The sequence below is a fragment of the Xyrauchen texanus genome, chromosome 35 (assembly GCF_025860055.1).
Source record: "Xyrauchen texanus isolate HMW12.3.18 chromosome 35, RBS_HiC_50CHRs, whole genome shotgun sequence".
Classification (NCBI taxonomy): Eukaryota; Metazoa; Chordata; class Actinopteri; order Cypriniformes; family Catostomidae; genus Xyrauchen; species Xyrauchen texanus.
Genome location: NC_068310.1, coordinates 2,765,653 through 2,793,441, shown reverse-complemented (window position 1 = coordinate 2,793,441; position 27,789 = coordinate 2,765,653). Strand labels below are relative to the sequence as shown.

The 27,789-nt window shown below is 41.2% G+C and overlaps 1 protein-coding gene across 1 annotated transcript in view; it reads left to right on the top strand.

The window, feature by feature from the left end:
- LOC127628677 (opsin-5-like) overlaps window positions 1-27,789 on the top strand; it is a 77,229-nt gene that overhangs the window by 19,832 nt on the left and 29,608 nt on the right. The window contains exon 3 of the mRNA XM_052105466.1: window positions 8,118-8,245. Coding sequence (XP_051961426.1) covers window positions 8,118-8,245 — 128 coding nt within the window. The remainder of the gene's footprint in view (window positions 1-8,117; window positions 8,246-27,789) is intronic.

Below are 27,789 nucleotides of genomic sequence, written 5' to 3'. Positions count from 1 at the left end.
CCTTTGTCATTTTACTGCGTTTCAGGTTTTTCCTCTTTTCTACTGTTTCATCTGCGTGTATTTTACCTGTTGCTGCTGGCTCCTAGCTAGAATCTGTGTTTGTAGCCTGCTATTGTTTTTTTTTGCATCGCTTATATATCTGTTTTCAGCCTTTAATCCTTAACATCTGCCATTTTTAAGCACACATCAAGTTTTCCCTCGTATTATTCTCTTATTGCGATTCCACTGCGCGCATATTTCACCTGCATCCACGATCTATTTTTATCGTGATTAAACTGCTTGCATTTTTTCAGCACGCACCCGTTTTTTATCCTCTGTGGTACACAGATTATTGTATCGATCTCAAAGCACCGCTTATCAAGAACAACCAACGACAACAAACAATTTTGTGAGGGATTCACATCAATCTCAAACCCTCACCACTCAGGAACAACCAACAACAAACAATTTGCAGTAAGTCATGGCCTCCACTCATGTTATTTCTTCCTGCATTGCATGTCACATGTTTACAATAGCCTCATCCGTCAGCAGTGAGGGATACACATGTGATAAATGTAAGGAATTAGTCAGGCTGACGGAGAAGGTTAATGAGTTAGAGACACGCATCCGAATGCTAGTGGAGGTCGATGAGAAAGAGAAGCCGGTAGATACTGTTTCGGATGCGAGTAGTACAGACAGCAACATACACACTTTGGTTCCGGATGTAGAGCCCCTGCAGCAGGGCATTTGGGTGACATCTCGGCGGCATACTCGCTCAGCAAAGAGACACCACTCTCCCGTTCTTGTTAGGGTTTCCAATCGATTCTTCCCACTCAGTGATACACCCACTGAGAATCATGTTGAAAGAGCCCTTGTTATTGGTGATTCTATTGTAAGGAATGTGGAAATAGAGACTACAACCACTACTGTTAATTGCATTTCGGGGGCCAGAGCCTCTGACATCAAATAAAATTTACAAGTGCTGGCTAATGCTAAACGTAGATTTTCTAATATTGTTATCCATGTCGGCACTAACGACGTCCGGCTTCGCCAGTCAGAGATCACTAAATATAATGTTAAAGAGGTGTGCAAATTTGCAAAAACGATGTCAGACACTGTAATATGCTCTGGTCCCCTCCCTGCTCGTCGTGGTGATGAGGTTTATAGTAGATTAGTGTCACTGAATGGCTGGATGTCTGAGTGGTGTCTGAAGAATAAAATATGATTTCTAGACAGTTGGAAAAGTTTTTGGGGTAGACCTGACCTGCTAAAGAGAGACAGACTCCATCCCTCCAGGGAAGGTGCCGCTCTCCTCTCTAGTAATTTGGCTCATAGTCTTAATAATGACAGTATTTGACTAACTGGGGCCCAGGTCAGGAAGCAGACAAACTGGTTAATTTGAACGTCTCCTAGCTGCCTTGAGACGTCACACAGGTCACATAAACTACAACACATAGAGACTGTTTCACCTAGATATCTCATAGAGACTGTGTCTGTTCCTGAACTTTCAAACACAATACCCTCACCAAATCAATTAGAAATTTTTTTATTAAGGTCAAACTTGAACAAAACAAACAAATTAAAAATATACAGCATATAAAAATAGGGCTACTAAACAATAGATCTCTTTCTACCAAAGCACTAATTGTTAATGAAATGATTTCAGATCATGGATTGGATGTGCTCTGTTTGACTGAAACCTGGCTTAAACCGGATGAATATATTAGTTGAATGAACATAAATATGAGCCTCGTTAAAGGGTCGAGGAGGAGGTGTTGCTACAATTTACAGTGAAGTTTTTGGTGTTACTCAGAGGACAGGATATAAATGTAAGTCTTTTGAACTAATAATGCTTAATGTGACACCGTCGTCTTTTGTCCTTGCTACAATGTATAGCTCACCCGGGCCTTATTATGATTTCCTTGGTGAATTTGCTAATTTTTTATCAGATCTTGTAGTTACTGTAGATAGAGCTTTAATTGTTGGGGACTTCAACATTCACATAGATAATGAAAATGATACATTGGGATTAGCATTTATCGATATTCTCAACTCTCTTGGAGTCAGACAAAAAGTAACAGGACCAACTCATCGCCATAATCAAATGCTAGATTTAATTCTGTTACCTCATCTCTTGAATGCCGCAATCAGCTAATGTTACTCAATCTATCACCATGCTATCATTCAGGTAGAACTATTCTTTTGACCACTAAAGATAGCTTCACTAATAATCTTCCAGATCTATCTCATACACTCAATAAACCCCAGAGCCCAGAAGAACTTGATGAAATAACAAAATATTTAAATGCAGTCTTCTCTAGCACTCTTGATATTTTCGCCCCACTTAGATTAAAGAAAATTAAAGAAATAAGCCCTGCACCATGGTACAATGATCACACTCATGCTCTCAAGAGAGCAGCTCGGAAAATGGAGTGCATGTGGAAAAAGTATTTTGTGTTGCATGGAAGGATAGTGTCTGTAGATACAGACAGGCACTAAAAGCTGCCAGGTCAGCATATTTTAGTAAACTCATAGAAAATAACCACAACAATCTTAGATGTTTATTCTGTACTGTGGCTGAATTGGTTAGGAATAAAGCCTCAACAGAACCAGATATTACGTCGCAGCACAAGAGTAATGACTTCATGAATTTCTTTACAGATAAAATTGAAATAATCAGAAATAAAATTGGAATTATGCAATCATCTGTCATAGCACCTCAGAAAACAGTGTCTAATCATTTTCCTCACGTGCAACTTCAATCCTTCTCTGTCATATGTCATGAAGAGCTAACAAAACTTATCGAAACATCAAAAGCCACAACATGTTTGTTAGATCCTATACGAACTAAGCTCTTAAAACAGGTATCTCCTATAATTTCAGAACCTCTTTTTAATATTATTAACTCCTCGCTATGCTTAGGACATGTCCCAAGAAACTTTAAAATGGCAGTTATCAAACCGCTTATTAAGAAGCCACAACTTGATCCTGGAGAACTTGCTAATTATAGACCGATTTCAAATCTCCAGTTTATGTCAAAAATACTAGAAAATGTAGTATCCTCCCAAATATGTTCATTTCTACAGAGAAATAGAATATACGAAGAATTTCAGTCAGGATTTAGGCCTCATCACAGTACAGAGACTGCACTAATCAGCGTTACAAATTACTTGCTCTTATCAACTGATCGTGGCTGCATTTCTCTTCTAGTGCTTTTAGATCTTAGTGCAGCATTCGACATGATAGATCACGACATACTCTTGAATAGGCTATAGAATTATGTTGGCATTTGTGGAGTTGCATTAGCATGGTTTAGGTCATATTAAGCAGACCGCTACTTTGTCTATGTAAATGAGGAATTGTCAAACCAAACTAAAAGTAAAATATGGAATGCCACAGGGATCAGTTTTAGGGCCTCTGCTTTTCTCCATGTATATGCTTCCCCTGGGAGATATTATCAGGAATCATGGAATAAGTTTCCACTGTTATGCAGACGATACACAACTTTATATTTCTTCAAAACCTGATGAGATTTCACAATTCTCGAAATTAGCAGAGTGTATCAATGAAATAAAAGATTGGATGGCCAGAAATTTCCTTCTACTCAGTTCTGACAAAACAGTGGTACTAATTACTGGACCAAAAAAACTCTAAAAAATAAGCCACTACAATATAATTTGACTCTCGATGGATGTACTGTTACATCATCTTCAACAGTGAAGAACTTAGGTGTTATATTTGATACCAATCTGTCCTTTGAAAATCTAATGACCAATGTTTGTAGAACAGCATTCTTCCACCTAAAAAATATTGCTACATTTAGGCATATACTCTCTGTTGCTGATGCCGAAAAACTAATTCATGCATTCATGACCTCAAGACTAGTTTATTGTAATGCATTACTGGGAGGATGTCCAGCAAGATCAATAAATAAACTTCAATTGGTTCAAAATGCAGCAGCCAGAGTGCTAACGAGAACCAAGAAATATGATCATATTAGCCCCATTTTATCATAGTTACATTGGCTACCTGTTAAATTCCGTATTCATTTTAAAATTCTATTAACTACGTACAAAGCTTTGAATGGTCTAGCTCCGCAGTAGTTAAGTGACCTTCTACGCGCTATATTCCATCTCGTTCATTACAATTGCAAAATTCTGGCCTGTTAATAGTTCCTAGAATATCAAAGTCCACAAAAGGAGGTATATCCTTTTCATATTTGGCTCCTAAACTATGGAATAGTCTCCCTAACACTGTTCGAGATTCAGACACACTCCCTCAGTTTAAGTCTAGACTAAAGACTCTATTTAGCCAGGCATACACCTAATTTATCCTCCAACCCACAATTATGCTGCTTTAGTTGGGTCTGCCTGAACCAGAAACCAGAAACATTGATCATGATTTATAACACTGCAATAAATTGAATGGCATCTATGCTTATATAATTTTATTTTTTTCCCTGTCTCAACCTCGGGACTCCAACCAGAGGTCACCAGAACTGTCTGGATCCAGCACCATTCCTGCTTCGTGTTGGACTCCACTGCTACGTGTCGCTGAATGATGATGACTAAATGCAGCCGGTGCCAGCCAAACATCTCTTCAGTCTATTATGATGGACTTCAGAGGATGAACTGATGCCAACTCCAACCATAAGACATGGGATACTTCATATGCCATTGTCTGAACCTTGGATTTAGGATGGACCACACCGAACCTCACCGAAATTACCGGCCAGGTTGAACTGCGTTTCACATCCCTGATCTCTGCCTGCATCACCTCGGTCTATTGATGGACTATGATCTTGAAATGGAATGCATAGACTAACAATTATCAACAAAAGCCTTCATCAGCCAATTAACAAGGACAATTGCACCTATGTGAACTTCTGTAGTTAATCCAGGATGGACTTCAAAGACATTGGTCATTAATCTTACAGTTCAAACAAAATCGATGTTTAAACACTGACCCTTAACACTTACTTAGTTTAATAATTTTAAACCATGATTTTAACTATACATAAGTAATATTTACATTATATTCATGATGTTAGCCAGAGGGGAACTGGCCCCCACAGTGAGTCTGGTTTCTCGCAAGGATATATTTCCTCCATTAATCTATATCTTATGGAGTTTTGTGTTCCTTGCCACAGTCGCTTTCAGCTTGCTCATTGGGGTTATTAATACAATTATTATTTAATTACTTATTTTTTTTACACGATTAACAATCGGATTTTATCTAATTACACAATGATGATTCATCAACATTATAGACATTACAGTTTTATCATATGTTAATGCCTGATCTTCTGTAAATCTGCTTTGAAACGATGTGTGTTGTGAAAGGCGCTATACAAATAAAATTGACTTGACTTGACTTAAAATATGTAATGAATGATATTCATGGCAGAAAGATTCACATGTGTGATATAAGTAAAATAATTGTATTTCTGACAGACATGATGGAGTAGCTGGAGTAGCTCTACAGCACGTCAGCAATAAAATGGGAAATTTGTTACTGCCTGCGTTATGCAACGCACCACAATGGATACTCCCAATGTAGACAGCATCATTGAAAAGATATGCTTTTTATTGATGTAAAGATTTTTTTCTCCTTGAAAACAAAAAAATGCAGAATATGTGTTTAAAACAAACCTTAGGGTGAGTAAATAATAAAGAAAAAAATACAATAATTTTTGGGTGAACAATTATTTTAAGGAGGAAAATCTTTTTCTTTTACCTTTTAGATGTTGATTTGTCCTCTTGATACTCATTCTCTCTCTCGCTCTTGTCTGAATGGCGTCAGCATTATAAAGGCTGATTAAATCAGCTGTAACAGCTGGAAGCACATGAGTGCAGAATCAGGACATGATCTATCTTTTGATGACACATTTCTGTCATCCCTCCAGGGGCACATTTTATTTGCCATTCAATCTTTTCTTCCCTTTTTTGTTTGTTTCATGTGCTCTAATCATTGATCGTGGGATAACTATTCTATCTTTGAAACCATTTCCAGAGTATTTAAACAAAGATACTGTATGTATAAATGTATGTTTGAATATATTCATTTTCATCCATTTCATGCAGTATGTGCAGTGCATGCCATGCATCTAAAATGCATGCACATTCAATGCGCCTAAACTTTAGCAATTAAAATGCCTGACAATGCCAGAAAAGTCAAGGCAATTGTAAGACTGTATTCCCAGCTGCCTAGCCTTGTTTTTGCTATTAATGTGATTTGTGCTCCATATTATCATTCACTTTAGGAAGAAAGCATTTAATTATAACATACATGTAATGTAAGACAGTGGGTTTGGATTGCCAAACAATTAGACAAACCAAACCAAACTACAACAGCAGCATGACTGTGACCATGCTACCCCTTAATATCACTTATATTTTGCATCACAGTTTACACTATTGAGCAGTCATCTCATTGCAGAAATCTGCATGATTTAAGTGTGATGACTTTGCAGGGCCTTTCAAATGAAAGAATGTTGTAAAGTAAAGTAGGAAGATCTCACAGAGATCCAAATTATCAGTGTGCATAAGGCAGTGAGCAATGCAATGTAGCTTCAACTTCTCTCTCTCTCTGTCTTTCACTGCTTTGATTTGATGCATTGCAGATCAGTGGTGTGCAAACGTGCTTCATGTCAGGTCACATCAGTGCTTAACGTGACTCTTTAACCATGCAGATAATCTGTGGGGATGTCATGTTATATCAGAGACATTAGACAGAAAGCTTGTCTAAAATGGGTGACTTTAAACCAAGGTCCCGACTCTCTGTGGTCATTAAAAATCCCACAAATTCTCCCCATTGGCCCTCCTCAATCATGGTTTCCTAATAATCCCCATGCATTAATTAGCTCTACCACTCCACTCTCTCCTCTCCACCAATAACTGGTGTGTAGTGAGCATACTGGCGTAGAATGTCTGCCGTCGCATCATCCAGGTGGATGCTGCACAATGGTGGTGGTTGAGGAGAGTCCCCTGTTCACAGTGTAAAGCGCTTTGAGTGTAGTATTAGCAAGCACTCAGGGGCGAAAATTTTATCAAAATGTTGGGGGGGACAATAAACATAACAATTTTCAAGAGCAATTTTTGAAGGGGACAACAAGGGTTTTTTTGTTGTTGCCCCGTTTGCATTTGTATTATTTTCTTTCTTAAACAATTATTTTAAGAAAATGGGGGACAACCCTCAGATGGGGGGGTCCCGACCCCCCCGAACACCGAATCACTTCGACGTTGTTTCGTTGAAGCGACACCAGGGGTCCATGTTTAATCATGCCATGCGCTGAACTGTGTACGTGTGGTTCTCGTTGCACGCCAAAGCGACAGGCCGTATCAGACTGCACGTACCCTTCCCCAATGCCCCATAGAATCATCATAACCTTCTGGTTCCCTATACCCCGAAGATGGGAACAAGGCGACGTGCCAAGCATGGAAGCATGCCACGCCAGCTGCGCCTTTTCTCTCTCTATGTTTCTCGCATAGAGTTAAAGCGGCTGGGGCCATCTTAATGCTATCACACACATCGGGGAAGGCATTCTTTTCCGATTCCTATTCTTTCAGGAGGAAAAGACCCAGCGGAGACTACACCTGCCCAGGCTAGGGGAGGTAAAGAGTGGACTCGAAGCACTTACCTACCTCCGCGCACCTGGCAGGGGGCGGGTTAGTGACTGAGCAGGAGGTCCCATGAAGGCATCCTCTGGACTCATCAGAACTGGAAAGCAGCTGATATGCACCATAGATCCAACAGCATACGCTCTTGCAGAGATGAAGTGAACGTTCTCGTAAATGCAGCTCGCTGATCACACATCTGCTCGGCTCCGAAGAAAAATTCTGAATGGACAGACGCATTTCCCTCCCTTTATACCCGTATGTCCGGGGGCGGGACATGCAAATTCTGTCTGCCAATTTCTCATTGGCCTTTTCTCAATTTCAGAGATGTGCGAGGTTCTCAAGAGAGACTCCTTGTGTCGCTTCTTCGACACAATGTCGAAGTGATCGACAGACGGGGAAATGGAAATCCTGTCATCATTTTGGAACAACATGGTTGACTTCATGATGACAGAATTTTCATTTCGAGTAAAATGTTAACTTGATGCCACTGACTGATATCTTGTCTTGTTCTCTCTTCAGGTGGTTGTTCACAGAGGTGATGTGTATGTGTTATGCGTTCTGTGGAGTTTTGTTTGGTCTCTGCAGTCTCAGTAATCTGACCGTGCTCTCCTGTGTGTGCTGGCTCAAAGTATGCTGCCCCAACTACGGTAAGATCTGAATTTGTGTGTTTGTTACCAGTACAGGTGTTAATTTCATGTGGCTTGCTAAATAGCTTCTGTCAAGTCTACTGAACGATCTTCTGTAAAATTCCATATTTTCTGATCGGATGGTCATTCTAAAGCTATAATGCACAAACTCTTGTTTTAGTACTTTGGTTGATTGACAGTTGGTTAGGCAGTCATTCACAAGTTTGCACCTCAAACCCAATTTGGTTGCATGGGTTTTTGACAGCCTCAATGATTTCAATGAAATAATCACAAAATGTTTTGGACCATTTGTATTTAGTGCTGAGCACTTGAGACGGATCATTTGTGGACAGGTCTAGAGGTCTGTCTATATATGACTGATTTTACTCCATGTTCCGTTTCTCTCAACTTAAAGGTATAGTTCACCCAATAATGAAAATTCTCTCATCATTTACTCACCCTCATGTCATCTCAGATGTGTATGACTTTCTTTATTCTGCAGAACACAAATTACGTTATTTTTAGATTAATATTTCATCTCTGTAGGTCCGTACAATGCAAGTGAATGGTGACCAAAAATTTGAAGCTCCAAAAAGCACATACATGTAAAGGCATCATAAAAGTAATCCATATGACTCCAGTGGTTACATAAATGTCTTCAAAAGCGATTTGATAGGTCCACTATCCCAGTAGATGGCAATATGCACAAAGAATGCGAATTGCCAAAAACAATAAGAGATTGCGAAAGTGGAGATTTATAGTTAAAAAGGACTTAAATATTGATCTGTTTCTCACCCACACATGCCTCTATATGCCTTTTGGAGCTTCAAAGTTTTGGTCATCATTCACTTGCATTGTGAAGGTCTATTTTTAAAATCTTTGTTTGTGTTGTGTAGATGAATGAAAGTCATAGACATCTTGGATGGCATGTGGGTGAGTAAATGATGAGATGATTTTCATTTTTGGGTGAACTATCCCTTTATTGATTTTCTTCCCACCCACTCCCAATTAATTTAGGCCCCATTCCCACAATATTGCACTTTCATTATTTCCCAGGTGTCATTAAGCTGTTTATTCTTAATACTGTCATAAAATAAAGTAATAAAAATAGTGGCATAATGGTCTCATTTTGCCTGTATTATTATAATTTGCATTCATTGAAGGTTCCATCCCTAACCTTTCAGTCCAGAGTTCAGTGTCCTTATCAAGAGCACATTTCTCCAATGATGCATCGCACTGTGGTGGTTACGCAATGAGTTACTTCCTTGAATGGGAAATACACTCTGGGTCGATTCTTGTTTACTCTGTTTATTTTTAATTTGTTCAGTTCTAGTTATTTTTTATTTAATCGGTTTTGAGCTCTTATGGGTAGTTTGGTTTATCAGCTTTTTTGGGCTTGAACGACACAGTCACCACATGCAAAATAAACAACACCATCAGGCGGCACAATTTATTCTTAATGAATTATCCCCTATTTGTTTAATCACTAATGTTGCTGATGAATGAGGCTTAAGTATCTTAAGTATGTGTGTTGGTATCTTCAAGCAGAACTGGCTGAATGCACAATGTCTTACTCCTTGGAGACTACTCTTTCTGGAGGACGTATTTAAAAATGTCTATCATTTATGAACAGTGTGCCACAGGCAACAGCATTCAGCCAAGATATAAAAATATTCTCCATGGGTGTGTTATCAGATATCTTCACCCCAGATTTCAATTCTCATCTCAAGCACAACTGGGTGCGAGAGGCACATCTCATCCAAAGAAACAGAACCCATTATAATCTGTGATGCTGTCAATAATGGGAGCGTATTTTGTAGTAAACAGATCTCTCGTTCCATTTTGCACTCCATGCACAGGCGCAACTACTACATTAAAATTCAACTTGTAATCTGATTCTGATACCCCATCCCCCCGCTGTTATTGTGAAAATGGTTTGGTCGAAACACCTAGCCAATCAGATGTGCAATCCCCGCTTTGCACAAATGTGAATTGTGCAAAGCGGGGATTGACTAGAGAGTCAAAATGCCTCTCCAAAGGCTAAAATAAGGGGCACAAAAGATTTGCGAGCAAACAGAGAGCAAAAGTAAACAAAAGAAGCAGAGAGGCGATGGCCAAATGACAGGCGAAGCTGAATGTGGCAAAAGCAAGGAGCTAGTGTAGACTAGCAAATAAAACTGAAGCTAGCTAGCTTAACATTTAAATAAAGTTAGCGAGTTCACTTAACTAGATAAGATATCAATATAATAGATAGATATAAATGCCCTAATAAGTAGGGATGGGTACCAAAACCCGGTATTAAATGGGCCCTGGTGCTAAATTATTAAAGACCGCAGTATTGATAAGCTCCGACATTACGGTTCTTTTTAACATTTTGGTGTCATTTATAATCACACTGCTGCAGCCTCTCTACTCTGTTTCGTAGCTGTGCTCCACACACACACACACACACACACACACACACACACACACTAGGGGTAACCAGATCCCAACAAACCAAATGTGGGACAAAGAGTAGCTATGTTAATATGGGACACATTACCAATGCTGAGACGTCTACATTTTTAGACCCCCCAGAAAGTTTGCGTCGACGTGCCTGGTGTAGACAGCCTCAAGCCGTTGCGTTGCGTCAACGGATGCGCAGGGTGTAGACATGGTTTCAGGACCATAAACTATCAAACAGTCATAACATTACATATATTAATGAATGGAACTGTTAACTTATGTTTTTGACTGGGTCCAATAGTGTTGACAATGACAATTCCTTTGCCAAGTTTGAATCGTTTTATGAGTGGTTCACAAACAATTCACACAGAAATATGCTGAAGAAACATCAACATGACGCGCATTCATAGTCCAAAGCACAATGAAGATGCACACGTCCATTGGTGCACATAGTCAGAAACGCATTAAAACTGTTAAAGACGTTAATTTAGTGTGTGTTTAAATACACCAACAATTAAAAATATTGTAGATGGGCAAAAGAACAGTATGTTGAGCAGTTTGTGCACACAAGTGGCAGCAGCTTAATGTAACCGAATGGCTTAAAACAGAGTTGACAATTTGACAGCATCTTTTAAAAGCGGTGCCAGAAACATGACAAATGTCAAAGACATCTGTGTATTCCAAGTTTAGATACAAAAATATTTCAAAATAATCCAGATGGGTCCCATTTGGTGTTCGGTAATAGTTAGACAACACTAGGCCACACTGTTTGCCCTGCTCTCTCTCTCTCTGTGTTTACGAACTAAGCCCCAGTAAGCTTGTCCAAGGGTGCAATGATGTATAGTAGGTGTTGATGATGTTGCTATAGAGGCAGTCATGATTTAAATAGTACCCTTTGTGACATCACAATATTATGGAATGTGAGACTGAGGCATTTTGACAGCTTGGTTTCAATAAATGTTTTTATTGCATTGGGGATCAAGTTTTGAGTTCTGAAAATGACAGCAGTTTTTTTATTGTAGAAAGGCCTCTTATATGTCAAAATATCAAGGAACACTCATGACATGACCCCTTTAAAATATTACCCAACAAATAAACATATTCATTATAATTTACTGATTATAAAAATATTTATAAAAACAATATGTATTTCTTTATAGCATGACGCTATATTTTGTAATATTTTGCATTATTTCAATTAAAATGTAATTTTGTTTCTATGTAGCTGCATGCACTGGCTGAGTTTGAAGAACAACACTTAACTTAAAGGATTGCTTGAGTCAATAACACTGGAGCAGACATTGCAGATTGCGGAAGCTCCCCATTTACGGATGAAGACAGAATGTTGCAATGTTTTATTCCTACCAATAGTATTTTACCATGTATAATGATTTCATGATAAAATCTGTATTGCCTTTCAGTGGGCCCCACTCCAGCGAGGGCCCCTGTTGCTCAGGTCCACAATTACCCCCTGTCTGACACCCCTGCTCAGGTAGAAAATGTGTTTTAATAATTATCAAATCATAGGTATGTAGGATTATTAACACAACAGTGCTTTTGCCATTTCCTGCTATTCCAACAACAGTTTTGGTCAGGACAAAAAGAAAAAAGAAGAAACAAAAATCTAGTGAAGATCCTTAATCTGATTTATCCTGTACTCAAGTTCAACTCACTAACTCAGTTACCCATGTCTCGAGGTAACAGCTAACTGGAGGTCAAGACTATATGTTGCAGTGAGAATCACACTGGCACCAACTAAAATTAACTAGGCCTCACACAAAACACCAAAACAAGTATGTGGTGATTTTTTATCACATCATTTAAGGTGTATATGTGTGTGTGATTATGAATGTCTGGTGGAACCTCCCTCCGTCCTAGGGGCACCAGCTAAAGAATTTCATGGGGGAGCCAGGCTTCTGTTAGGGGGCCCACCTGGCACCCCTCTAGAACCGCCCCTGTCTAATTGGCTGCAGTGGGTCCAGATCTGTCATGATAGGTGGCTCCCTTTATTTGAGTCTTGGAATGTCACTGACATTGCATTTAATGAGGTCAACTCAGTTCGACTTCAGTCAGAAGATAAAAGTGTTGCAAAACTCTAGAGCTTGCAGATTTGAATGTGAGAACATGTACATTAAATGTTTGTACAAGCAAGTCATACACATTATACTTGTCAAAGTTTCCTTTTGCATCGTTCCATGTATTTTGTGACCAAAGATGAGTTTTCATTTCATGTCTCTTTTAATATCTTTTATGTAATTTACAGTCAGTTGGAGATCAAAAACATAAAAATAAACATTATTTCTAATCATACATTGCATGGATGAGGGAAAAACAACCATGCAACTTCTCTCTTGTGCACTGAGCTCATTCAAGTTTATACACTTCTCTTAAAGAGACAGTACCAATTTAGTGCTTGTTATAAATATCAATATAAACTCAATGTAAAATTGCACATGTGCATATAAAAATTTCAACAAAATGTAGTAACTGTAATAAATGTGAAAATACACAAAAATGTATATTGTTAGGTGCAATAGTACATTATGAAATATTTTTACTTTAGAGAACACTGTAAATCTGAATTTTGGTTTGGTTATTTTTTTCCTTAGTAGTTTTGATATAATAGCACTTAGATTACTATTTTTCTAGTATAATTATTAATTCTATTTTCATTAGATTCCAAACTTTTTCCAACCTTTCAATTTGTATGAAATTTCCAACAGAGTAGGATTATCCATGAACGAAGCCATCAAATGAACACAACACCACATTCCACAGATCAGAGAGATCACCACCGAGCCATTAGAGTCATAAAAATTAATCCATAGTACCTAAATTGCTGAAGGAGACCGTCTTTCCCATGCCTGCTTAAAATCAAACTAGAGTTTGTATGTGTCTGAACTTCCACACAGAGCTAAAGCAGGTTTTCTTTGAAAGGTTTCCTTGTTAGATCCTCATGAGATCCTCATTATTCTGCAAACAGCAGCTAAAAAGTAATGAATGAACACAAAGTCCCAGTACTTGTGATTTAGCCCTATAAAATATACACCAGACCTAGCCTTGCTAGAATATCCTGAAAATGACTCTATGACCTGTGATCAATTTTATAACGGACAAATTAATTATTATAGCCGATGTACCTTTTAAAATATGTGTAGTGATTTTTAATCACTTCTAACTAACAAATCAATAAGTATTATCGTTAATCTTGTATGATTCCTCTCATTCTACTAAGAATGAAAACTATTCAAGACGTAACCTGATAATATACCCTTACAATCAGGTTTCTCATAACGTCTAATGTTTTATCCACGTTGTAAAACCAATGAATTGACCAGTATTATTTGTAATCATGGAATTTCATGTTTTGTTACTTACACATATAATATTCATGAAAGAATCTCATATTTAGTATGTAAATGCTTGCTTGTTTACATAGATAATGTTGATGGCAACGAATGTCATGTCTCTTGCACCATTTTCAAGATATAAATTTCATGATTTAACATGCACTATATTGAGAGGTATTTGAAAGAATCCACCACACAAAGGATTGTAAATCAACTTTGAAAAGGACAAACCAGTCAACTATATGACTCTGAAAAGCCACTTCTGATTGGCTCAGGACACTTTTGGGGTGCTGCCAATTTCAGTTCAAATGATTCCAAAACAGGAATAATGATCTTCTGCTCTTGGAACTCCCTCTTGGAACCAGTGCTTGGTCTCCTCTCTTCTTCGGCTCTCTTGCATCTTCAGTTCCACATACTCCGTGCCATGTAGAGCCAAACAAATCCCACCTCATCATCCATCCAGACAATAACTATCCGCGAACAGAGTCCAAGTCATCGACAGACCGAACATTCTTCAAATGCCAAAGCACCAAGCAACACAAAGAATGCAACGCAAGGACACGCAAGGACACGCTAGTACATATCCAGACTTTTGCTCAAAGTGCTGGTGTATTAGTTAAATACTTTGGGTAATCTGATTGCAAATTGATTTAGACTCAAAGAAAGAGAAATGGTTCTGAAGGCATTGTCAACAGACACCGTAAAGTTAATTTTAGTTGGATTGATAATTTATTTCACATTCTGTCACTTTACTCACCAACCTGTTTTATGTTTTCTGTGCTAAATTAGTTTATGTTTAGAATAGCAATAAAGTTTGTCTGAATTCAAAGATATTGAAGCTATTAAAGTAATATTAAGCTATTACCCTTATTAAAGCTAATTCCTTACAATAGAAATTGTGAGCAGATACAACGAGACATTGTATTACTATTTTAATGGTGGATAATTTTATTCAGACAAATAATCTAGTTATTTGTCATTTATCTTTCGTATAATGGTCGTTGAACACAACTAATTTAATTATACATTTCCTTACATAATAATGATGTAGAAAAAGGACAGTTTAATTTAATTCCTTGCTGACATACCTTTCCTACATATAATGGTGGAGGTATGCGGGCACTTTAACCCATCCTGTGTACATCTACATCAACTGAAATGTGTTACAACAGTGACAACAGCTTGTATCATTATTAAAAATGCAAATTCATAACTGTGACAGGGCGGAGGGCAGGGCCAGGTCGTAGTTCCCTTCCGAGGGAACTCGCACTGCGTCGTTGAAAACGACTCTTTGGGGAACGCTCCTTAGCGTGCGCCTCTGAATTATGAATGAAACTATTCCAATCTTGATTGGTGTTGCGTCATGACGTAACATGTGACGGCATAACCGGATGCATAAAAGTGACGCCGGCACACAAACACATTAGCTTTCGCTCTTCAGCAAGTGTATTGTTTGTCTTATTTGGTGTTGTTTATCTGATTTAAAAATATTATGGCCACCCAACAGTTCATGAAGTGCGTGCACCCCTGCCCTCGTTTCATTACGGGTAGGGACACGCACGCTTTATGTGTGAATTGTTTGGGAGCGCAGCACGCACAGGCAGCTCTCGAGGGATCTGGTCCCGCGTCTGTTGAGGCAGCGCGGCGGTTGAGATCGTGGGGTTCGCAGCGGGATCTTGCAGATGAGAATGAGACTGCTGCGGCACTTTCTCATTCTTCGTTTGAGGATCCCGAGCCTACTGTGAGTGGTGCAGAAGCCCGCGTTGCGGCTTCTTCTGCCCACGATCAGGTCCCAATGCTTGAGTTCTCTGCTTCCGAGGAAGTGGATATGCTCAGCATTGATGCGGACGACCGTGAGTCAAGCACGCCAGTTTTCGGCCAAGCTTATGAGGAGCTGATTGAGGTTGTGACGCGTGCCGTGGCCAGACTTGATATCAGCTGGCCACAAAATGAGCAGGAAACGCAAGTTGAAAGACAAATTAGACGAGCGTTTCCTGCGGCACAGATCACAACCACAGCGCCGGGGTTTGCGGTTTTCCCGATCTCCACAAAAAAATATATAAATATATATCTCGAGATCGTGGGGTCAACCGCATTAGTCCCGTGTCTCCATCCCCAGTCGCGGTGATTACAGGCGATGTTTTGGGGGCACGGGATATGGGCTAAAACCCGGCGCCGCCTAGTAAGCCCTGCAGGGATACATCTGCTTTAATAAGTAGGGCTTACATGGCGGCAGGTCGGGCTGGTTCTTGCCTGCACTCAATGGCTATTGGCCACTCTATGGCAGCTATGGTGGCCACAGAGAGGCATCTGTGGCTGAATTTATCGGGGATAAAGGAAAAGGTTAGATCTTTTCTGCTTGATGCTTCCCCCGTAAGGTAAGTCTAAATCGAGTAGGGCAAGCAGATCAGCCCCAGCCATCAGTCAGCTCCTCGCACCACAGAGTTCCCCCCCGCTGCAGAGCAACCGAGGTTGTTCTCGCAGTGGCGTCTTCAGGGAATCGGTGTCGGTTTCCCGCCGTCTCTGACGCCTTGGGCCACATCAATTTCCAGCGGACACACGCCGTGCCGTTCGTGTCAAAAAAAAAAACAAAAAAAAAAAAACAAGCATCAATTGTGGTCACAACAACCGTATCGACTAAATCCTGCCGGTCTCTCGCTTCAGGAAGTCGAGAACGGTGCTCGAAAAACACCCGAGACCAGCCTCGAGAGGCTGGTTCCCTTAGTAGATTTTGTAGAGGCATGGAATCATCTTCCCAACATATCTGCATGGGTCCTGCATATAATAAAATCATGGTACAGACTGCAGTTCGGGCACCGCCCCCCCAAATTCTCTGGGGTGGTGCAGACTACAGTGGTTCCGGAGCAGACTCAGGTGATGGAACAAGAAGTGCAATCTCTGCTGCTAAAGGAGGCCATAGAACGTGTTCCTCATGCAGACAGGGAGTCCGGATTTTACAGCCGGTACTTTATAGTTTCAAAAAAGGATGGGGGGTTGAGGCTGATTTTAGATCTCAGAGTTTTGAACCGGCCTTTGAGGAGGTTCAGGTTCAAAATGCTTACTATTCCTGCCATCGTGAGCCAGATCAGATCCGAGGACTGGTTTGTCACGATAGATCTAAAAGACGCCTATTTTCATGTATCCATCATTCCATGTCACAGGAGGTTCCTGAGGTTCGCTTTCGGGGGCGAAGCTTACCAATATCGGGTTCTTCCGTTCGGCCTAGCACTCTCTCCCCGCACATTCACCAAATGTATGGATGCAGCTCATGCTCCTCTGAGACTTCAGGGCATCCGCATACTGAATTATATCGACGATTGGCTCATTCTGACCCAGTCTCGAGAAATGGCGGTTCGGCATCGAGATGTCGTCCTTGGCCACATTCGAAGTTTGGGGTTGAGACTCAACACAAAAAAGAGTGTGTTTCAACCATCCCAATGCACAACGTTTCTGGGTGTTGTGTGGAACTCGGTTACGATGCAGGCACGCATGTCTCCTGCACGTATCGAGTCCGTTCTGGCGATGGTGTCCGGGTTAAAGCTAGGCCAGGCCATCACTGTAAAGCAGTTTTCTAAGACTGCTGGGCCTCATGGCAGCGGCATCCAACTTTATACCTTTGGGCCTTCTACACATGAGGCCCCTCCAGTGGTGGCTGAAAGCCAAGGGGTTTTTTTCCCCCAAGGGGAATCCATTTCGTAAAATCAGAGTAACGCGCAGATGCCTTCGTTCTCTGCTAATATGGAAGAAACCTTGGTTCCTGTCCCAAGGGCCAGTGTTGGGAGCGTCATGTCGCCGGGAAACCGTTTCGACAGACGCCTCCCTCACTGGCTAGGGCGCGGTCATGGACGGCCGCTTTGCCAGGGGTCTGTGGCAGGACCATCATCATTCTTGGCACATAAACTGTCTAGAGATGTTGGCTGTGTTCAGGGCTCTGAGGAGCTTCCTTCCAGACATCTAAGGTTACCATGTCCTAGTATGTTCGGACAATACATCAGTGGTAGCTTATCTGAACCGACAAGGGGGACTCAGATCGTGCCCTCTGTGTAGACCGGCGCATCAGATAATTTCTTTGGTCCCAAGGGAAAATACTGTCTATCAGAGCATGTATGTTCCGGGGGTTCAGAATCAGGGAGCAGACATCCTGTCGGGGAATGGAGACTGCATCCAGAGGTGGTGAAGTTGATATGGGACAAATTTGGACCATCGAAAGTGGATCTATTCGCGTCTCGAGAGACGTCCCACTGTCCATTTTGGTTCTCCCTCTCACATCCAGCCCCACTGGGGTTGGATGCCATGGTACAGGCCTGGCCGAGGCTTCGCCTGTACGCATTTCCCCCGATCGCTCTGCTCCCGGGAGTCCTGGAAAGGGTCCGCCAAGAGGGCATCAGTCTACTTCTGGTTGCCCCGAGTATGGTTCTCAGACATAATCTCACTCCTGATAGCTCCACCATGGCAGATTCCTCTGAGGAGGGATCTGTTGTCTCAGGCAGGGGGCACAGTTTTCCACCCTCGTCCAGAGCTGTGGAAACTGTGGGTCTGGCCCCTGAGGGGGTTCAGTACCTAAATGCTGGTCTATCAGCGGGGGTGGTTGAAACCATACTTAACTCTAGGGCTCCGTCTACTAGGAGATTATATGGCCTCAAGTGGAATGTGTTCTCCACTTGGTGTAGAGAACATGAAGTAGATCCAGTTAACTGCCCGGTGGCTTCAGTTCTGGAGTTTCTTCAAGATCGTTTCTCTGCAGGTCTCTCCCCTTCCACACTTAAGGTGTACGTGGCTGCCATTGCGGCTTTCCATGCACCATTGAGTGCTGGGCCTCTGGGGAGGCACCAGCTGGTCATTTGTTTTCTCCGTGGTGCCTGGAGGATGAGACCGACAACCAGGTCCAGGGTTCCTGCCTGGGACCTGGCGGTGGTTCTCGAAGGGTTATCCCTGGCCCCCTTCGAACCCCTTCAGTCGGCCTCGCCCAAGGACCTGACGTTCAAGATGGCTTTTCTCTTAGCTATTACCTCTCTAAAGAAGGTGGGAGATCTTCAAGCCCTGGCAGTAACACCATCTTGCTTGGAGTTTGCCCCTGGCGGAGTTAAAGCCATTCTGCACCCGAGACCTGGCTTTGTGCCTAAGGTGCCTTCTAACACGGCACGGTCTACGGTCCTGCAGGCATTCATCCTCCACCTCATGTGTCGGCAGAAGAAGAGAGGCTCCATTTGCTCTGCCCTGTCAGAGCTTTGAGCGCTTACCTCGAGAGGTCCTCTTCTTGGAGGAGGTCGGACCAACTGTTAGTGTGTTTTGGGTCACCTAAGAAGGGGCTCCCTGCTTCGAAACAAACCATTAGTAATTGGATTGTTCAGGCTATTATCTCGGCCTATAAGGTGCGCAATTTGCCTTCACCTTTGGCCATAAGGGCTCATTCAACTAGAGGCATGGCGTCCTCTAGGGCTCTCTTATCGGGAGTGCCCCTCCAGGAGATCTGTGAGGCAGCCGGTTGGGCTACTCCGCACACTTTCATCAGGTTTTCTGCACCTCCCTAGTACGCCTGGCGCACGTGTGCTCTCGTCCTAGCTGAGTGCCTGAGTTCAGTTTCACTCTAGGGCAGGCCTTTTTCGGCGCGTGGCCTAGTGGGCATTCGTTCCCCAAAGAGTCGTTTTCAACGACGCAGTGCGAGTTCCCTCGGAAGGGAACGTCTCGGGTTATGACTATAACCCTTGTTCCCTGAGAAGGGAACGAGACACTGCGTCGTCCTGCCACGCCCCTCAATGCCTGAGAGCGGCTTGCTTCATCACTAGGCTAATGTGTTTGTGTGCCGGCGTCACTTTTATGTATCCGGTTATGCCGTCACATGTTACGTCATGTATCCAATCAAGATTGGAATAGTTTCATTCATAATTCAGAGGCACACGCTAAGGAGCGTTCCCCAAAGAGTCGTTTTCAACGACGCAGTGTCTCGTTCCCTTCTCAGGGAACAAGGGTTATAGTCATAACCCAAGACGTTTTACCCACCCGGCCCCTTATAAGGATAATCAAGACTCCGAGAGGGATAAAGGTCGATTACGGACGGTGGTGTGTGAGAGAGAGAGCGTTTACGGGCAGCTGTCCGTCATATGTGTGTGTTTGTGTCTTTTGGGTTAAGTTTGTCATTAAATATTATTTATATCGTTAAGCCATTTCTCGCCTCCTCCTTTCCATTAATCCCTTTACACTGGTGCTGATATCCAGGAAGGAGGAGGGATACGCAGTAGGGGGATACGCAGTAGCTCTCGCCGCTACCATCCAGCCCAACGGTGCAGCCACGGCCATCTGCCGGGGGACAGAGGAGCCCGGCCACCTGGAAGCGGAGGAACGGCTGCCGCCAAGAGGGGAGAACGAGCTCCTTGCCGACCGCCTGTAGTGGTCAGCACCATTGCCAGGGGCGGGGGGAGACCCCTACCAGCCGCTAAACACGGTGGGGTTAAGAGAGGACCGCAGAGCAGGGAGGGGCTCCCGGCCCACAGCCTGGAGCGGGAGAATCGCTGCCAAGGGCAGGGGAGACCCCCCCCCTGTTCCCCAAAAATGCGTCAGGGCATTCCGTCCCCCAGGGGCCGGAGGTCTGCCTTGATCTGCCCGGGGAGGTGTGGCTGTCATCCATTAGAGGATAGAGTGGCCGTGGACCAAGCTACGGCCTATCGGAGAACCAGTGAGTAAGTGTTGTTTTTTTCTCTCTCTCTCCCAATGCTGCTCCGCGTTGGCCTTTTCTCTCTCTTTTAAATTTTAAAATTCCCAGATTCATGAAGGCGGGGATGACCTGCTGACAGACGTGTTGTACACAGGCTGAAATGTGATTAAAAGTATCCAAAGTGAAATCTGAAAATAAAATGTGCAATCTTGCATACTGTATTGTGGGAAATCATACATATGAAAACATATGAAAACTCAGGCTGGAGATTCAGAACAAAGGTGTGGCTGATTGGAAGAATACATTATACCTTTCCGGTAATGTGGGCATTGAAATCTGTTGCTTTTCCATTCCAGCAACTTGATTGGCAGTTGCTTTCAGAAGTAAACACAGCATGGCCCACCCTTGTGTAAATTATTAACATATTTTAAAGTACACAGTTAGAACAGTGTCTTTAAAGTTTTACCTATGCATTATTTCTTTTTAAAAACCATACTATACTGAAAGAACCAAACTATACTGAAAGAATAAATAATATCCATGCTTTCATTTATTCCACAATAGTTCAATTCATAAGTTCGACAATGTGACAGGCAGATGGCTGAGTAGCTAATATGCTGCTTGGCAACTTTTTGTGTTGGCCGACCATGGTCCAATCAAAATGGAGCCACTTATCCTTGCCTTGACAGTTAGAGAGGGGCTCTGCCATAAGCTGAGAATCCTGGAATTTAATTTTGTCTAATTGTTTACCACAATGTGAATTAAGAATTTTAGTCTGTTCCTCACTCCGAAGCCATTGCTTTGGTCTAGAAGATTTAGAATAAAGTACACAAGTTGTAATTAAAACTTTATGATACATTTGTGGTGTACTTTGTCCTTTATGGAGCTTTAAATATATGGCTGATCTTACCATTTATTATTCAGGGTGACTATTTGCACACTAATAACATGGTAAATGGCATCTGCCAAACAGTGCAGCTGTTTACACCCCAATAGTCTGGTGAAAACACAGGAATATACGACAAACTAGACAATAGGTGCATGGAGTGTAAAGATGGCATAAAGAACTTGACTTTTTAGAACTGATTGTGTCTTGATTGTGTCCCAGAAATCACACTTTGTGCGTGAGACAGCTGCATCAGTGCTTGAAATGATACTAACCTTTGGCATCCGAGCATTTTGCCTTCACACTGTAACACTGCTAAATGTGTGCTCTATCATTGCCATCTGTATACATGTAAAACCCAAAAAACTATACTAAACAATAAAAATAAATCAAATGTATTTCTTTCCACCCTGTATTGTGCTGCCCTATAATCATTCATTCAACTATTTTGGCTTCTATTAAAGAGTTTTTAGTTTTTATTTTTTTTCATTGGCAGATGGGTATTTCTATAATGCAGACAGACAGCAAAAAGAGTGAGGTGGTAAACAAATTAAAAGCACATGGAGCTGCATGGAAAAAATATACACGCAATGTATCAATGACCCAGTGAGACCAGAGAGGGAGCACGGCTTACTGAGGCTTTCTTGTGATTTGTTCTGGAAGATTTCACCTCCATCATTAGCCATTTATATATAGTAAGAAACAACATCCCTTTCAAAGCTTAGTTGCATTGACATTGGTTCCTTTGTGCTGAAATGACCTCAGTTGTCTTTATTATACATGGAGATAAAGATGGAATGCCATTAGAGCCCCGGCTGCTGCCTTCATTCAGAATAAAGTGTCTAATGCTGCAACATCTTTAAATAATGTGGTAGGCCTCACCTCTTACTTAAGATTTAATAGCTAATTCCACCATGTGTCTGAGTGACTAACAGAGACCAGTGAATACTCTTTAGCACAGTAGAGCATGGCACTAGCAAGACCAAAGCCATGGGTTTGATTCACACAGAATGTACATGCTGATCAACTGTATAGCTTGTATGCACTTTAAGTCATTTTAGATAATGGCATCTGTTAACGTGCGGTGCATTGTGTGTAGTTACTATCAGTAAGTAAACTTTGAAAAGTTGTGTCTTAAATTGTCCTCATTATTTAAACCATTGCTTCTGTACAAATTCACCGCAATCAACAATAAATGTGAATTTTAGTCATCATCAGCTGTGAGCAATGTTCCCATTATTATGCACAGTCCACAGGTTTATTTGTGAAATGTTGTGGACCATATTTTTATAGAGTCTGTGGCCGATTCTTTATTTTGCATGGTCTGACAGACAACGGATTGCTTAAGTAAACTGTTGCATAAGAAAAAAACTGTTGGATGCAGTGAACTACATGTTGTGCACCTACAATATTTTTACATTTACACACTTTTGAAGCAACTCAAAGCACTCCGTTTGAATTGAAGCACATCGAGCTTGGGATGTTTTTTGTGTATTTATCAGTTTTCTTATTGTAGGGCTGCCCTTAACGTCCAAAAATCCCCCACAAATACGTCCACAAAGATTTTCAATTGTGATATATGCATTTGCTTATCAATGCTGTTGCATAATAAGAAAATGTGCAAATTATCGTAAAACCGGTTACATTTTTTCTGATCCCGTTATGGTTATGTAGGCTGCACATGTTATAGGAGGTAAAATCAAAATAAACTTTTATTTTTAAAAAACACTTTCATTATCATACACATCGGAGCACATACTTCTGCAAGAATTGCAATGGTTTCATTACACTGGTCTCATGCACAACAGTCCCATGCACCAGCAGACAAATGAATGAGATTGCAAAACTGACAAATGAAACTGATAACTCTTAAAACCTTTTCTGTGATAGACTTCCTCTCTGTTTCAGTTTCTTTGCATGACAGTTTCTCAGCAGAAAGCAGAGAGCAGCTGTAATAAAGGCAATTAGCTCAATTCAGAGTGCACAGACTTTCTTTTATTGCAATAAAACCAAATCATAGTGTAATCACTGTTAAATAATGCACACATTATTATCTCTTTTTAGAGTCAGAGAGACTCTTTTTAGAGTCTGCCTTATTGTATATGACAGACAAACGCTTTTGGACATTGGGGACCAGATTTTGGACCATTGCTATTCTCCTTTCTGGGATGGCTACAAATCCCTCTCCCGTCCACCATTTGGCAAATCAGACCACTCTTCCGTTCCGCTTCTGCCTGCTTACAGGCAGAAACTGAAACAGGAAGCACCCACCCTCAGAACGTTCCAGTGCTGGTCGGACCAATCAGACTCTATGCTACAAGACTGTTTTGATCACGCAGACTGGGGGATGTTTCCGGTCCGCCTCTGATGACGACATCGAGGTTTACGCTGATAGCGTAACGTGTTTCATCAGGAAGTATGTAGAGGACATTGTTCCGACCAAAACAATACAGATCTACCCCAACCAGAAACCATGGGTTAACAGCCAAGTTCGCACGGCACTTAATTCCGGGAATGCAAACAATAAACAAGCCAGTTATGCCCTCCGTAACACTATCAGAGCAGCCAAACGCCAGTGCAGGCACAAAATCGAAGGACAGTTCAACACCACCGACTCTAGAAGTATGTGGCAGGGAATTAACATCATCACGGATTACAAAGGGAATAAAAACTCCACCGTGAACACCGCTGCCTCTCTCCCAGATGAGTTTAATACATTTTATGCTCATTTCGAGGAAATAATACCACCCTCACGGAGAGAGCACTCATGGCCGACGCTAAAGGGGATGGTTCACTCTTCGTCTCTGAAGCGGATGTAACCTGATCCTTCCGACGGGTGAACATCCGTAAAGCCGCGGGTCCAGACGGCAACAGAGCGCGCGCGAATCAACTGGCTAGTGTTTTTACGGACATGTTCAACCTGTCCCTCTCCTTGTCTGTAGTCCCCCACATGCTTCAAAACGTCCACCATTGTTGCTGTACAAAATCAATCAAAAATCACTTGTTTAAATGACTGGCATCCTGTTGCTCTGACCCCCATCATCAGCAAATGCTTTGAGAGGCTAATCAAAGATCACATCTGCTCTGTGCTTCCCCTCATTGGACCCATTGCAGTTTGCCTACCGCAACAACCGCTCCATTGATGATGCCATTGCATCTACAATACACACTGCTCTCTCCCACCTGGAAAAAAGGAACACATATGTGGGAATGCTGTTTGTAGACTACAGCTCAGCATTCAACACATAAAATATATATATATTTTTAATTTTTATTGTATGTGCATTCTATATTGTGTGTATTGTTTACTGTACATTATATATTATTATTGTGTTGTGTAATTATAGTGTACATTTGATATGTAAGGTGTACATTTGATATGTAAATTGTGTTGTGTAAAAATGTTGTTTATTGTAAATTGGTATATGTCTCGTCACTCTCATGACTGCTATGTTGCTCGGAACTGCACACAAGACTTTCACCCACTGTTCCACTTGTGTATATGGTCGTGTGACAATAAAGTGATTTGATTTGATTTGATTTGATTGATTGATTGGATACATTTCTCAGCCTATAAAACAGTAACAGTACATATTTCATTCAGGAATTTTTTGTTTGTGTGTGTGTGTGTGTGTGTGTGTGTGTGTGTGTGTGTGTGTGTTGAAGTAAATATAGCAGAAAAGATAAAGTTCTTTCTACATTGATTAAGGTAAAACATTAACTTAAAAATATAAATAAATTCTACATTTATATTCAATTTAAGCCTGTAAAAACTAATGCTGTAGCTTACTAGTAAATATTATTTATGACTCTATACAATGCATCATGTATCCATCCAAAATAGAAGACCTTGTAATATTTATTCACTAATTTGAATGCATTTCATGGGGAAATAAAATAAGTACATTTTACTTAACTTTTCGAAGTGGGTGTTCCCAGCATGCACCAGGCTTGAATAATTAATGAGCTTGCATGGTTTCACTGTTTGCAAGTTGATTTACACTGTCTTTATTTTTGATATTGTTGTTAAGTTTGGTAACTTCTTGTTTAGTGAAGTCTGAAGTAAATTTTCAACTCAAAATGACCCATTCAAGATACAAATATAAAAGCATTGTCTGTTTATTGTTTCCGTCAGGTCTGCTTGCACAGCTAAGAATCTTGTTTCCATTGCCTTTAAAGCAAGGCAATGTTGTGTAATAGACAACATTTAAAGCATGCTTTAAGCTTCCATGTGGAAGACTTCCATGTGTGATGTGGTACATGTCTAAGTATAGAAAAAAAAAAAGAAAAAAAAAACATTGAAATGCTAGTACACTTTTTAAAGCATGGCTTAATTCAGTGCTACATTGCTTGAGTCAAATGTACAGACAAAGAATGAGTAAAATTTACTTGAACAAGAGTATAGCAAAGTAAACCTTCCTTAAGAATTTCTATTTAAAGCCACAAAGAATTGTGTAGCCTTTACTTGAAAATATGTTAAATGTCTGTTAAATTTACTAGCAATTTCTGTGAGGAAATTGTTTATTAGGTTTTTAAAAGTAAACCTCACTCCATATTTTTTCAGTCTTGTCCCTTGGCCCGAATTTATGATGTAAAAAAAAACAACTGCGAAAATAATCTATTCTGGTTTTGTTAATCAAGCACTATTTATGCAAATGGAACAACTTTATTGGTATAGTATAGCCCTTACAGTTGAAAAGAGCCATCTGATGTATTTTTTAAATCCTGCGTTTGAACATGGTGTCTTTTCAGCTCATGTAGGATTGTGGGATAGTAAAGTGTCCAGTCAATCTGCACTTTACAATCTCGCAGGAAATTGTAGGTCATCTGAGTAATTCTCGCTTGCTCAAAAGTCAAGTCATTTTTATTTCTACAGCGCTTTTCACAACACGTCGTTTCAAAGCATCATGGATGTTGTAAGAAAAAAATATGCTATTGAAGTTCTCATTGTGTGGTTCAAATGAATAATGAGATTACAATTTATGCCTTAATAATTATTGTCTTTATGCCCAGAGTAAGCAAGCTGAAGTCGACTGTGGCAAGCAATACAAAACTCAATAAGATGAATATAAAGGAGAAAAATAACCTCAGGGGAAACCAGGCTTAGGGAAGCCAGTTCCCCTCTGGCTAAACAGCATGAATACAATGCCAGTATTAGTTATCTATGAGCAATACAATTCTTAAATGTAAACGAAGGAGATGTTGGTGGCCAATGTTTAAACTAAAAGGATTTTGTACAAACTAGATTAATGATTAAGTGTCTATGAATTCCATCCTAAATTGCTTACTTTTTTATGAATACTACTGACATACTACTCAATTGGCATGCTGTTAAAAAAACAAACATTTGATGAACATCTGCTGCAGTTAGACATTATGCATTATTCTGATAGGAATAATAGGAGTTACTTTACAAATATAGTCTAGGCAATAAGTACAGTACATGTAGGCTATATATTTTATATATTCAGATTTATATTTCATTAATAAACTCATTAGTAAGTTTCTACAAACAAGGCGACCGGTGGACAGCGGGGACTGCACAAGGGAGACGTGGGCCTGACTGTAGGGGGAAATACACAAAGGGGGATTAATCCACACAGGGGCAATTCCTGTGAAAAAACCTATTCCAATACGGAGTAGTTTCAGTACCTATAGTGGGTCTGGTCGGGGAATTCCTTCGCTGAATTTACGGACCAGAGGGCTAGGGAGGAGTCATCCAGGGAGCCGAGTTAGTGGGATCTCCTGGGATAAGAGCGCATGTGATTGCCTCAGTGGAGGGGTGCAAGTGGTAGACCCGGTCAGTTGTTCTGCATTACCGAGTTCTACCGGCTCAGACCTGAGAAAACATGGGACGAGATCGACTCAGCCCTGAGATTGTAATATCTCGTAAAGGTATTGGGTGTTGCCCAGCCCGCTGCACTGTATATGTCTGCTAGGGAGGTGCCATTGGCCCGTGCCCGCGGGGATGCCACACTTCTCGTCGAGTGTGCTCGACCCGTAAGGAGGCGGGCATGGCCTGGGAGTGATAGGCCTATGCAATGGCATCAATGACCCGGTGGGAAAGCCTCTGTTTGGAGACAGCGTTCCCTTTCCACTGTCCACCAATGCAGACAAAGAGCTGCACAGAACATTTAAAACGCTTCATGCGGTCCACATAAGTACGCAAAGCACGCACTGGACACAGCGATGAAAAAGCTGGGTCTGCCTCCTCCCGGGCAGCTTTGCTTGC